This window comes from Petromyzon marinus, chromosome 30 (assembly GCF_048934315.1).
Source record: "Petromyzon marinus isolate PM22_M1 ecotype Great Lakes invasive population chromosome 30, UKy_Petmar_22M1.pri1.0, whole genome shotgun sequence".
In the NCBI taxonomy this organism is placed as follows: Eukaryota; Metazoa; Chordata; class Hyperoartia; order Petromyzontiformes; family Petromyzontidae; genus Petromyzon; species Petromyzon marinus.
Window position 1 is genome coordinate 13,375,099 of NC_133696.1, and position 14,405 is coordinate 13,389,503.

The following is a 14,405-nucleotide window of genomic DNA, read 5'->3' on the forward strand; positions in this document are numbered from 1 at the left end:
AGCACATATCGAGTGTTTTTACTCAACATCGATTGAATTTGAGAAAATAAAATAGAATATTATATCATTGCCTCACTGCAGTTTATTCGAGAACTGCTCTTTCACATTTCTACTGGACCATTATTGCTGATATTTCTGCTCTAACACTGGTAGTGAGACAAGGCCATAGAGGACGCCGTCTCTAGTGTAGGCCAATCCGTTTCAAAGACATGAATACATTAATTATCAAAGCACGTGTGTTTGCATGTTTTACCACAAGCATGTGTGGTTAATAGAAACTGGACTCCTTGCAAAAGGTGTCTATTTGGTGTCTGAACACATTGAAGGGATGGGTAAAACCTTTTAATTTACATTATTCAGCAGCCTCAGCTGGTACTTGGGCTTCAGCTGTTGGAAATGTAAAATACCCTAAACTTTATATAACACAATCTACTCATCCAGGAGCAAAACTTCGTAATTTCGATTGTTTTCAACAACATAATCCTACCTGTTGCCTCTCATCCTTGTGCGCACTACAAAGGTGTGTCCACCTCTAACGCACCCCTCTTGTTCCACACAGTCACGTTAAACATGTCAATGCAACATCCAGAATGCTCACCTGCGTAGTGACATAGAATGAGTCACTGTAGCGCGTGCCGCTGGGAGATTGATAGACAATGGAATTAGGGGTAGCAGCCTGTTCTACCAGTTGGACCTGTGGGCAAGGCACGGAGCCCTCTGGGGGATCCAGAGGGGTGCGGGGCCGAGGGCGGAGCCTGGCCATGCTGGGCAGGATAAAAGGCGAGCTCCGACTCATAGTCGGGGCGGCTGCGATCTGGAATGGAACTTGTCGTGCCGTTGTCATCGTGATCTTTGCCCTCTTCAAACTGTGGGTCTGGCAGCATGTTGGCTGTCCCGACCCGGGTATAGAGTTATCCCCTAAGGCTGTGAAGGCCAGAATAAAAGAGAGAGAGTATCTCCTACAAGCATCTGTGAATTAGTACACTACATTTGGTGTCAGGAGTGTTAACGAATTTAGGAATTTTCTTTTTTTTGTTCTTTCCTTTTGAATCCTTGAGGGGGTATAGGCTATGGCGAAGTTCGTGAAGAGGAACGCTCTCATCGGCATGTGATGAGGGTTCTCAGGCAGCCCCGGCAGTCGAAACCCCGGCGGGGGGTCCCGGAGTGGCGGTCCCGGTGGGGCAGCGGGTCAAGGATGACAATCCCACACTGCAGCCGGCGGGAGAAGGGCTGTGGGCACTCAGAGCGTGCATCGTGCAGCTGCTCTCCATGGTGACCGCGCTGATAGCACAGCTGGGTAAGGAAGAGCCGGTGGAGGGGGCTGCGAATCGGGGGCAGTGAACGGGCGATTCCACCGTCACTGCCGAAGGGCGGGTATCGAGTCCCACCGAAAGTAACCTGCAGCTGACAGCTCGTCTGGATCCCCAGAGGGGTATGGGGCTGTGGGTGGAGCATGGCCATGCTGGGCAGGATAAAAGGAAAGCTCCGACTCACAGTTGGGGCAGCTGTGACCTGGAATAGAACTTGTCGTTGTCATGATCTTCACCCTCTTCAAGCTGTGAGTCTGGTAGCATGTTGGCTGTCCCGACCCGGGTATGCAGTTATCCCCTCAGGCTGTGAAGCCCAGAATAAAAGAGAGTACCTCCTACTAGTGTCTGTGAATTAGTACACTACACCTGCTTGGCAGGTTTCCTTGCCCTATCCCATTTTTGGACCCTAATTCCAAGCATATCCCGTTTGAGTACCAATGATATGAAACGGTTTGCTCAGCTGGGGAGACTGGGTGTGACAGCCCACTTTTTGACAGCCACTGATGCGCCTGAGTGGGCTGCTGCACAGGACCTCATTAATCTGGACAATATCTGAGCTGGCAAAGGAATTGGTTATCAGAGCTCGTGGCATGGTTTGTGGCTTTTGACAAGACGAGATCACTCTACACCGTCTACTAGGACCTCCTCTGCCTTTGCTTGCTGTACCATGGTCCACCCGAAACCGCATCCACACAAACCGTAGCAGATGCGGATACCTGATGCAAAAATGGAAAAGTAAAAACTCTCCAGTAGTCTGCGACTGTGGTCATCAAGAACAGACCGTACAAAGTGTAACGCCGCAATGCTCGATCCACAAATATAAAGGAGACATCATGGCGATACACTCCGCTGCTCTTGATGCGATTATCTAGTTTGACCATCTTAATGTAAAATTGTAGTTGTTGCTTCTGCATCTACATAAGCAATACAAAAGAAGATACGTTCTACCAGATGTGGGCCCCCACAATTTCAGACCATGGCCCCTTGTAACAATTCATAGTTGTGTTTTTGGGTTAGGACACTATGTAATTATCTGACCCAGTTTGTGCCGTGTCACCTGTACAATTACTATTCCTTAAACTGACTGGTAAGTCGGAGAACAATAATCACAGGCAAATTTAGCAGTTGTAGTTGACGTTTCATTTGAAACGGCGCCAAGCATGAGGACCGGGGATGGGTTAGTGGAGACATTGTTAACTTCATTATGAAAACTGGCAAGTTAACTTTACTCACCAGCATTGATGCAGTGCTTTGACCAATGATGGCAATGTATGGTTTGAGGATTTCATAGTGAAACCCAGGAGTCAGAAGTCGCCGGTTTCTAAACCACTTGGGTCCAGATAACACAAGCAAGCCATTTCCTGAAAAAGAAACATTGCACATCGCCTTGAGTAATTCTTAAAGAAATATCCTCCCTACATGAAGCCGTTGAGCAGACCAATGTCATCTACATAGCTCAGAGCAATAGGACAGCAGTCGCAGCACTGATTTCCAGTGATGGCCTGGAGATGATCATCAGGCATAATAAATCCATGACTGGCTGAAGGTTTCAAAAAGCCATTGCCATATCTCACTAAATCAATCCATGTGGCATCTTCACATAAGCGCTTCATCTATTTGGATGATGTACTTTGGACGAGTTGCATTCCTTCGATGCCACTCCCATCATTATTCCTGTCAGCCATCATCCTTCTGGCCGTGACGTTTCCTGCACAAGCCCAGATACTTTCTTAGCAAGCGTATTGTCTAATATGTGCGCTCTTTGTGTCAATACAATTCCATGCATGCATCTCTCCACGCGTCTTTGCAAACTTATCAGTTTTTGTTTGATTTATTTGTTAAATACCATGTTTCTAATCCGTATGCCATAGCAAAATACAAATTGATTGAGAGCGGTGGAAATTGAGATGGAGGTTTTTTTTAAACCCTACTACACAGAAAAGCCACTCTTCACTGCCCATAATGGGAACACATTGTATTGACTACGAAGGGTTGACATGAGGGAGTCGACCTTGAATCAGAATCTCCAAATGTAGATCAAGCACTCTCACCGAAGCACCACAACATAACAGCCCGGCAGACTGGACAGTATCAGTCACGCAACTTCCGAAGCTATCTCACGGTTCACAAATTTAAACCTGGACATATAAGTTACACGTACCTGCCATACACTAGAAGAATAAGAACAAAACACCCGGTGTAGCTCAACAAAAAGTCCATCCATTTGGATGTTAGCATTAGTGCTGCTACATGTGTTTACACAGGAAAGCCTCAATGAGCATCAATACTTTATTTCACGAGGGTCCTGCCAGGTTATTTTCTTTTACAGTAGGATGCGATGTTGCTATCGGCATTCCCAATTGAATAATTTGCAGGTAAAATATTCAGCACAGGGATGTTTGGCTAATGCCAGTTATGTTGCGTGTTTTTTTTTTAGAACCTGGAGGAAACTCATGCAGAACAGGGGGAGAACATGCAAACTCCACACAGAAAGGAACCTGGGTCGGGAATCGAACTCGGAAACCTCATTGCGGTGAGGCACAAGCGTTACTTTGTGTCAACCTGCCGCCCTGCTACGTGGCCATCCAGTCGATCCGGGTGCATGACGAGACGAGCGACTCGCTTTGCTGTGCGGGTCGTGGTACCCCCCAGGGTATGAAACAGCAATCTCAGGTTTGTGCACATTTTGCAAATTCTCCACTTACCAATCCATGGGATAAGGAATTCATATGCAACATCGTCTTTTGGTTCTGCAATTGACACCATGGGTAATATGAACAAATCAGAGTATGTTGCTTTACAAGTTGAACAATTAATAAGAAAAAACGAGTAACTCTTTGTTAAATTAAATCTTTTGAAAAGTAATAACGAGTGGTTTCAGGTAAATGCATTTCAATGTTAAGACCAATGCGGCGTCTCAAATTGTGTCTTGCCTGGGCCACGTGTTCCTCCCTCGAGCTCGTGGCTGTGTAATTCCAAGTATTACGTAAAACATGCACGAGTAGTGGGGTACTCGCAGCACTAGAATGTTCTGTAGTTTTTTTATGTGTAATACATGCAAACTGAATGTTACATACTACTATATCAGTATGGAACATTCCGGCTATTATTTAATTCATTTTTTACTTTCTACGTGACTTTACCGAAAGAACCAAAGAGTGTATCATGTATATTAAATGCACTGGAATACACTCTGTAGTATATAGTTATTAAATGCATCAGAACTGTGAATGTCATCCACTGGCTCATGTCTGTAAACGTTGCTCGTTTGAGAAAGAAATCACTATGACTCTGAGAGTGCGTTGAACGCGATACGGTTCATGTCTGCCCATATCAGCATATTTTTCAAATCACTATCATGAATAGTACACATGTGGTACATGACTCGAACTGTGCACCTACTTTGTTCTCGTGCGTACTTTTATATCTGCTGCAAGCTTATCAGAGATGCGCGTTTGGTCTCAATTGCCTTTTGGTGCAGTGTAGCAATTACCGCTGGTTGTGAGCACTGCTCGGGCGTAGTCCGGATGCGTCATGGACAGGTAGCCTACTGTTGGTCCGAACCACAGCGGTGTGGCGAATGAATACTCCTTGGAGAACTTAAGCTCATTCTGCAGCGCCCTTTCATCGTTGGGGAACTACAAACATTTCCCGAACATAAACACCCGTCAGCGTATATAGTACAGTGTCAATCATGAACACGTCTCGCCGCGCTGGAACATACGACATGAAGCATGCTAGACATTTAATGCCTGAACAAAGCACAAAACGCACCATCAGAACAGCTTCAAGTACATTTATAAATACGCAACATACTGTTATCAAGAGCGCCCAAGGTTGCAGACTTGATTTCTTGCAAAAGGTATCTATTTGGTGTTTGAACATCTTAACACCTCCTGCTTTATTGCCAGAAAGGGTAAAACCTATTCTTATTTTTCATACTTTGTCATTGGCAAAAATGTCCCATGATATAGCTCATCGTGTAAGAAACTTGGGGTTAATGTATAAATTAAGCATTGAGCAAATTTTTGTTACTTTCTGAGTTACTATTAACTGCAACAATGAGTGGTTGGTACACACAAAAGCTGAGCAGATAATAACATGCATCTGTTATGTGTCTGGTATGGTTGTGGTTACAATATGCCTGTTATGATTGTGGTAATAATGGGTCTGTTATGGTTGTGGTTTTAATGTGGTTGAGGTTGTCGTCATTCTGGTTGTGGTCATATTGTGGCTACAGTTGTGGTCGTTAAATAGTTGTGAAGCTGTTGCTAATATTTATACAAGTGGTGTTAATGATATTAACATTATTGTGATGCCATGTTGTCATTGATGTTGTTGATACGTCATTATTGTTGATGTTAATTTAATATTTAAAAAATCTAATTAGTTTAATACGGCATCGTTCATGCACATTGTATCTTACAACCGCTGGGGATCAACAGATGAGCTGAAGGCTGGCAGGCGATGAGCCAGCACCAATTATTGCTCGGCAGTTCTTTATGTACAGAGACTCTACTTACGAACGCTCGACTTACAAACTTTCAGGGATACGAACAATCGTGTACGTACGTTCAGTTGCCTGTTCGGACCAAGAGTCGCGTAATAGATGGCGGTGGTGGAATCTACGTCTGCAGAACGTGAATGTAGATGCCACTGAATAACCAGTGACATCTACATCTACAGATTATATATTTTTAAAGCCATTCTCCGTGTTTGGAATACAGTAAAACCTTGGATTGCGAGTAACTTGGTCTGAGTGTTTTGCAGGACGAGCAAAATGTTTAAATAAATATTAATTTGATAAACGAGCGAGGTCTTGCAATACTAGTACGTATACACTTTGTCTGCCGAGCGTCACGTTATCACAACTGATATACGAGTGCTTTGGATTACAAACCCGTTTCCGGAGCGAATTATGCTCACAATCCAAGGTGTTACTTTAATATATTCCTCCACTTTACTGTAATGCATTCTGCTGGCAAGCCAGGGTATAGCAACTTCGATGCACATGGGCAAGGGAGTTTTATAGCATTCGTCATTTGTCTGATCTACCCAACCCTCGCCTCCTCAGTTCTGGATCGCAGGTGTGCGGGACCACCGCCAGGCTGTTGTTGTTAATATGTAAATCGGTTTGTGTCGTGCATACGACGTCACTACTGTGTGGGGACTGTACGAGCGTAGGGACATATGACGTCACTACGGTGTTGGCTCGGGATGGGTGCTGTAGGCGGGTGTCATGGGGGTCGTGTCAGGCCGTGACACTGTGTGAACCCAACAGGACTCGTGACCCGATAAAGGGGGGTTAGGGGGAGCTTTGGGGTCACGGGGTTGGGAAGAGGGGCGTGGCCTGGGGCGGAGCCGGCCACGCCGCAGCAGTTGTAAATGGGTGTGAACAGGGAGCTGGGATGTTCAACCCCGGGAAGAAGACGCCATCAACGATCTTGGGAGTCTCCGACCTTCGTCTGTGACCAGGAAGCCCGTCACCTGCCCGGGTCACGCTGTGTAGTATTCCCCGAGTGTTAGTGAGATTAGGAACGGTGGTCACCACCCTGTGTATAATGTTCCAGTTGGTTATCTCCATATATAAAAGGCAAAGTTGTGAATGTGTGTCTGTTCAAAATGTATAGCGTACTTCCCGACATGCAACAAACTGGAAATGTGCCAAGTGGGTACTTTCCAGATTCTACACCATGCAAAAATTAGAAAAAATACACTTTTTTTAGGGGGGAGCTCAATAATGAAAATATTTTTTTGCACGGCAAGTGAGCTGACGTTAAATCTGTCACGTGACCCTCGCATGTGGAAGGGTAACGCATTGTAGTGTAACACATTGTGGTGTAACACATTGTGGTGTAACACATTGTGGTGTAACACATTGTGGTGTAACACATTGTAGTGTAACACATTGTAGTGTAACACATTGTAGTGTAACACATTGTAGTGTAACACATTGTAGTGTAACACATTGTAGTGTAACACATTGTAGTGTAACACATTGTAGTGTAACACATTGTAGTGTAACACATTGTAGTGTAACACATTGTAGTGTAACACATTGTAGTGTAACACATTGTAGTGTAACACATTGTAGTGTAACACATTGTAGTGTAACACATTGTAGTGTAACACATTGTAGTGTAACACATTGTAGTGTAACACATTGTAGTGTAACACATTGTAGTGTAACACATTGTAGTGTAACACATTGTAGTGTAACACATTGTAGTGTAACACATTGTAGTGTAACACATTGTAGTGTAGTGGTTAGCGTGCCACGCTACGAACCCGGCCACCCGAGTTCGATTCCCGCTCCCGGCCACCACCGGTGACGATTATTTTAACCGGTCCTGGGCCTCCCCTAGGTCGACTCAGCCTCAAACGAGTAACTGCTGTGGTGTCAACATCGCCACTGGGGAGACAAAGGCGGCCGGGCGTGCTGCTGTTGCCTCCAAGTTGAGTGTCTGCCTCACAAAATATCCACTACATTCGTGTTGATCTGCTACTTTATTTTTAATTGTGTTGCTATGTCAAAATATTGTTTCTGTTGATGTTGAGATTGCAGGTAGGCGAACGAGTGTCATTGGGAAACGAATGGCAAGGAAGCCAGATCGCTTGCAACTCACTGAAGCTATATCCCGCGCAAATGCACGGGCAATGCTAGTCTGCTGTTATAGAAATACGTCGTTACACAAAGTAGATGCTTTCCTGGAGCTCCGTTTATTTAAACTTCGTATAATGAATAACTAATGACATTAGTACTATGATGGTGCGCTCCCTGCCTTCATAACTTACTATTTCATACGATAAATACTTCATAAGTTAGCTTTCATATTGTAAAGACCATTTCTATTTAAAATAATAATATATTTTATACTGTATAGTTTTATAATTAAAACTGACGTAAATAAAATAAACATCGCTATGCGCAACCTTCAAGAATCAATATCATATTAAAATTGTGTTATTTATATAGCAGTGTAGATGTACATATAAATAAATAATAAATGCCCATGTTTTCTGTGTTATTTTGTTGTAGCGTTCTGATTAAAGCAATGGTTATAAATCCCAAGTTCGTTATACCGAAGCTTCGTTCATCGAATATACGCATATCGAGGTGTTGCTGTATATTACTGCGCTCAGCCGAATATTGTACGGACAGCAGCAGCAGCATAGCCCGAAGTCGAGCAGTCGCTTATTAAGCTTCGTAAGCTCAGGAAGCGTCACCGAGTCTCAAGGCTCTGGTTCAGGAGGGTCCTGACAAGTTTACACAGTCGGGAGTTGCTGCTGCTGCGTGTGTAATCCTGATCGAGCGATTTGCACGTACATTTTTCACCATTGAAATGTTTGGCATATATATCAGTTACAACCCCGAGGAACCACATGCAGAAGAGCGGGAGAACATTGCAAACTTCACAGAGAAAAGCACCCGAGTCAGGAATCGAGACCCAGGCACCCTTTGATTGTAAGGCACGAGTCTCACCACACCGTGTCACGCCCGATACACATTGGTAAAGGGAACGTGGCGAAACGAGTTTCCTTCCCTCGCGTGGCGGGCGGGACGCGCCAACTCACGCAGTGCACGTTCCCGTAGAGCCAGTGGCGGCCGGGTCCCGGGAACGCAGAGAGCGCCCTCGCGTGTGCGCGCGCCTCGCGAAGCGAGCGCCACGCGCGCAGGGCGCAGAAGCAGCAGAAGAGCGCTGCGGCGCCCAGCAGCAGAGTCCACGCGTCCATGTCCCGTCTGCACGCGTACACAGGCCGCACGGTCCCGTGTACACACCGCCCCCTGCACCGCGCTTTAAACAACTCCCCTACACTTAAACAGCGCTCCCTGCACTGCACGGCGCTCCCTGCACTGCCCTTGAACAGCGCCTCCTGCACTGCACTTTAAACAGCGTTCCTTGCACACTACGCTTTAAACAGCGCCCCTGCAACTGCACAATAAACAGCGCCCCTACACTGCACCTTAAACAGCTCCCCCTGCACTGCAAATTAAATAGTTATCCCTGCACTACATATAAAACAGCCCCCCCCCTACACTGCGATTTAAACAGCTCCTCCTGCACTGCGAATTAAATAGTTCTCCCTGCACTTCGTATTTAAACAGCTCCCCCTGCACTGCGCGTTAAACAGCTCACAACCACAGCAAAACACCAACAGGCCGATGCACACGTCTCCGTCGTGAATGGACAATTAAAGACAAGCCACGGGAGTGCGATTGTGGCAATGCAACTCAAACTATGGACCATAAAGTAAACCAATGTAGCCTGTGCTCCTTCAGTGGAGATGGATGAGCAAAGCTACACGAACTCTCTCCTGGAGTCCTTTTGCCGTGACGAGCAAACCCGACATTCGCATCCAACTCCTAAACTTACTGCCGCCTTCTACAAGCATGGGATGGCGGTGAGCATGCGAGCTCGCTCACCCGCTGCCTCTCGGCCTTGGTCTCTTCCTCCGCGTCTCAGCCACTGCGGTGCCCGCTCCGCTCCCTCTGAACCCGGACTCTGCACCTAAGCACGTCACTGCGACGGCGCACTAGCACCGGGCCATTTATGTCACGCCACCACCCCGTGCCCCTAAAGACCTCTGCACCTCACACCGGGCGCGCGATCATCATGAACACTCACTTGGCGCACACTCTGTATATAAACACTCACTCAGTGGTCAGTACAGATGAGTGAAGGGTTAACGGTGGTGATGCTCCTACGACACTGCTCGGAAAACTACATGTAGCACAGGTAGGTTGCCCCAGCTGTCCGTTGATGTGAATTGGGAGGTCAAGGATCTGCAGAGCCCAGGGTGGGCGCGCCCACGCAAGGGCTCTCCATGCAGCACAGGCGCTGACACCCTCGTGCAGCAGCAACAGCAGCAGATAAGCTGGCTGGCTCGTCGAGCGTCATTACCAACTAGCACACTACACTAGACTGTCCTCGGGGCACTTGTGAACTTCACACAGAGCCACGACGCAGCTCAGTGGCAGCGCGTTCACCGCTCGTGTGGCGTGAATGCCGCAGGCCACCCTGATTAATCCTTCGAGGTATACTCACCCTAAACGCATGCTGAGTCTGCCTTAACGGTGAGCGTTAAAGATGCCCCCAACGTTAATCGAAATTATTAGGACATTGCGTGTTCACGTCACGGTCTAAATTAGAAAAAAAACCCAATCTCAAATGGGATTATACAGCACTAACATGGCCACCCTACTGGTAGACTCTACCCGTCAGTGAAATACAGCGCTGCCAGTACCATGTTGTTCTAAGTCATCGTTATTTACGTTACACGTGACTTTGCCCTAATCTAAAGGCAAAAGTTACTCATTTATAGAGAGTCAAAGGTGGTTGACAGATTAAAAGGGTTTGTAAAAAAGGTCTGTGATAGATCAATAGTGGGATCGGAAAACAAGTTCCACAGAACATTCAAAGCTTGCGCTGCCACGTTCAATATTACATGAGCACACATCACCATCATCTCCTTCCCACATTAGACGAGGACAATTTACTCATAAATGTTGTTGCATAAGCTTTTGGAGGAATTTTTTCAAGTAAAGCTGGCAAGTTACGGCTTCCAAAGGATTTTGGAGGCTGAAACCGATTATATTTGCCACCTTCGATATTTGATGTTTTACTGAAATTGCCTGAAATTGACCGAAACTGTGGATGATAATAAGCAAACGTGGTACGCAAGGCTAAATTATTGATGCACTTCACACATATTTCATTACATATTATACAACTTTGCAACGTTTTTCCGCACCGTGAAAAGAAGAGTGCATGTATAATGTTCAGCGAAAAGATAGCTTTAGAAGCACACATTATGGTGCAATTAAACGAATTATCACCGCAAGTACATTTCTTTGGAATTAGCGCAAGCAATTTGCAGAGTGCAACACCTGGAGGCAGGCTCAATCGAGCGTGGCGTAGCTCCCCGTGGCTCTGCGTGGCGTGGCTCGGGAAGCCGAGTGGAGCCCTATGCTAATGCGCTGCCGTGGCGTCATGTCACGACTCTCCCTGCAGCGTCCCGAGGAGTGCAGAAGCGGGATCTCTTTTTTGTGCGCAGCCGGAGACGCGGCAGGGCCATTTTTTTCCATTTTTTGAGCAAGCAAAGAGCGCCGCTCAAACAAACAAGAAGTCTAAAACGGCCTCTAGTCCATATCTGTTCCTCCACACCACAAATAGGAGGGCATATTCACCCTCTTCTGGGAGTGCATCACCATCGTCATTGCGTCCGCACTGGGTCGATATTAACGACCTCGTCGGAGGTGAATGGTCACATCATTATTATCACGAGTCAACGACTTCACACAAACGTGAACACCCACGACGCATCTCACAGTGTTGCGTGTGCTGCCCCCACCGCCCCCCGCATTCCCGTCTCCCTGCACCCCGCCATCCCCTCTTCTACCTGGACACAACCGCCACCCGCTGAGTGCCCTCAGCTGTAGCGCTCTTCTTCTTCTTTCTCCTCCTCCTCGTCCTCCTGGCCTCTGCTTCAGTTTCTGTCCCGCCTTCACGTTGACACTCTCTGCACGCTCTGCGCGGCTTGCTTGCCAACGGAGCCTTGTCCGCTCTTGCCGTGCACCGCTCTCCCTCGCCCCCTGTGATGTCAGCCAGGGCTCTCACTGCATCATTAAATGTGGTGCCAGTCAAAGGTTTCCACTGTTTATGCAACTCGGGCTGTAAAAGCTCCGCCCGTGACTGAGTATTATGTAGTTATCGCTGTGCTGTGCACATCTCCTGTTAAAATGTACTTTTACCCCCCCTCCTAAATCTTATCTTACCTAGGATTTTATATAGCACTTTGATATATGCACTTTTACCAAAGCGCTTTCATCAAAGCACTTTACAATAATTATATATTGTACATTAGTATTAGCTGATGGGGAAAAGGAATGGGGTTTAAGTGTTGGGGAAGGTAAGAGATGGCAAGGAATGGTGATGATAGGGGAAGGGAGGGAGGCCAGGTTAGGAGAGGGAAGAGGGGAGGATGGTTAAGGTTTTTAGGATGAGGACAGGAAGTAGTAGAGGGATACACTGTTAAAAAAAGATGAGTCTTAAGGGAGGAACGAAAAATGGCGAGTGAAGTTGCCCTGTTTGACGTGGAGTGAGAGTTTATTCCAATGGGGTGGCGCCAGGAGGGAAAAGGAACGGAGACACGACTGAGCACAGGGAGGGGGGAGGTGCTTAGTGAGGGACAATAGAGATCGGTCGCTCCAAATACAAGCCAATGTGCAACTTTTCAAAGATAAACCCGCAGGTCTCTGATTGTCGGGAAGAGGCCTCCACAGGGATTGGTCGGGAGGCAGGGCTTTTGAAGTGATTGGGGGACAAGAGATTGAATGAGAAATGGCGGGAAACAAAGTGGAACCCAAAGCCGATGGTTGGGATCCGTTCGGGGGAAAGGACAGCGATTGGCTAAGAGAAACGCAGCGAGGGAAAATTCCAGAAAGGGGACTGGAATGGTATAAAAGAGCAGAGCACAAGGGGAGGGGACGTTCGAGGGAAAGTACAGCTACAAGATTAAGCACCAAGCCCGGACCTAGATTGTGGCGTTAATAAAAGTGGCTGCTAGTACTTCATCGTCTGCGTCTTTACACAAGCATTTGAAACCGTATCTTAATGTGGATCCTTGCCTATGATATCTGGCAGTTCACCAGCTGGGTTCAAGCAAGAATGACTCCGCTGATGAGACGCTAAATGTCCAAACCGGTCCAGAGTTTTTCTGGTGTTGAACCAATGCTACATGCACTCACAGAAGGCCGTGTAGCTGATGGGATGAGTAAAACTTACTTTAGCTTATTTTGTGAAGTGACAGGTATGGAAAAGAGATGAATTGCCCTCGACATCCTTGGGCCATTTCCCAGCGCTCCTCAGGGGAAATAAATTATTGCTGGTAGGGGTAGAGTACCTGTCATGGTGGCCGGTGGCATGGCCCCTACTGGATTAGTCGGCGGCGTCCATTATGAATGCGTTGCTGCATGGTTATGTATTGGATAAGGGGACCCTGAAATGTCTCCTTACGGACCAGTGCTGCAATTTTTCTTCAAAATTGTTGCAAGAGGTATGTGATTTGTTGGGTATTAAGAAAATTCGAACCTTTCCCTACCATCCTCAGACTGACGGGATGGTAGAGCGTTTACATAGGACACTTACGTCAATGTTATGCCAATAAATCAACAAGGCACAGTCCGATTGGGACCTACACCTTCCGGGAGTTCTTGTGGCCTATAGGATGGGCCCTCACGCCCCTACCGGATGCTCCCCGTTTTTTTTTCATGCACGGGAGAGAATGCGAACCCCCATGGAAGCCCAGTTAAATATTGAGCCAAGGAAAAAGAGAGTTGCTGTGCCGGGACTGATGAGCCTCACCCTAATGCGGTTGATGGAAGCACGGGAGGCCATCCCAGGGAAATTCGGCCAAACGGCAGGCTGAAAATGAAAAAGTGGCTGGGCTCAAGGAATCAGGGAAATCGTGGAAACCTGGGGAGAGGGCATGGCTACATTGCCCCCAGGTGCCTGTGGGCACATCTCCTAAATTACATAGGCCATGGCAGGGCCCATTGGAGGTAATTGAGGTTAGGAGCCCCACAGTGTGTACGAATACAAGTTGGTCGCAGGCATTGGTATGTACACCCGTCACGACTGAAACCATATTTTCCACCTTATGAGGTAATTTCATCTTATGGCTGGGTGTGTGATGTGTCCGAGGGGACAGACGTATGTTTAGGGAGGTTGCGCCTCTGCGAGACTCTGTTCCTCCATCCGCAGGATCCCAGGGCTAGACGCCAATGGAACCGCCGGAGGTGCCTCCCATAGGCGGACCGGGGTGGATGGTACAACTGCCACCAGCTTCTTCCTCTACTCAATCTTTGTCCCGGGGGGGACTGCGCCTGTTGGGCCAGCTGCGAGTAACCCCCGGGGTTCCTGGGGAACCCATGCCGGGCCCATACGAGGGGCCGCCGACAAGGACCGATTCCGAGATGGTTCACTTCAGATGACCGCCCCTACTCGTCGTTGGGTTGCTGTTATTTTGGGGGCTGGATTGTGTTGCGTGGATATTGCGGTGTTCATCGTCCTGCTACGCGGCGTATGGAGGTCA

At 47.3% G+C, this 14,405-nt stretch overlaps 1 protein-coding gene across 7 annotated transcripts in view; it reads right to left on the reverse strand.

Annotated features, from left to right (window-relative positions):
• LOC116947632 (cytochrome P450 4B1-like) overlaps positions 1–11,927 on the reverse strand; it is a 33,901-nt gene extending 21,974 nt beyond the window's left edge. The window contains exons 1-6 of one of the 7 annotated variants that reach the window (XM_032963604.2): positions 11,712–11,926; positions 9,736–9,845; positions 8,886–9,051; positions 4,804–4,948; positions 4,016–4,060; positions 2,544–2,671 (exon numbers count right to left, since the gene is read on the reverse strand). In XM_032963604.2, coding sequence (XP_032819495.1) covers positions 2,544–2,671; positions 4,016–4,060; positions 4,804–4,948; positions 8,886–9,044 — 477 coding nt within the window. In that variant the 5' untranslated portion in view covers positions 9,045–9,051; positions 9,736–9,845; positions 11,712–11,926. The other 6 variants (XM_076070775.1, XM_076070774.1, XM_076070776.1 and 3 more) reach the window with 6 other exon arrangements.
• Positions 11,928–14,405: the final 2,478 nt, after the last annotated feature.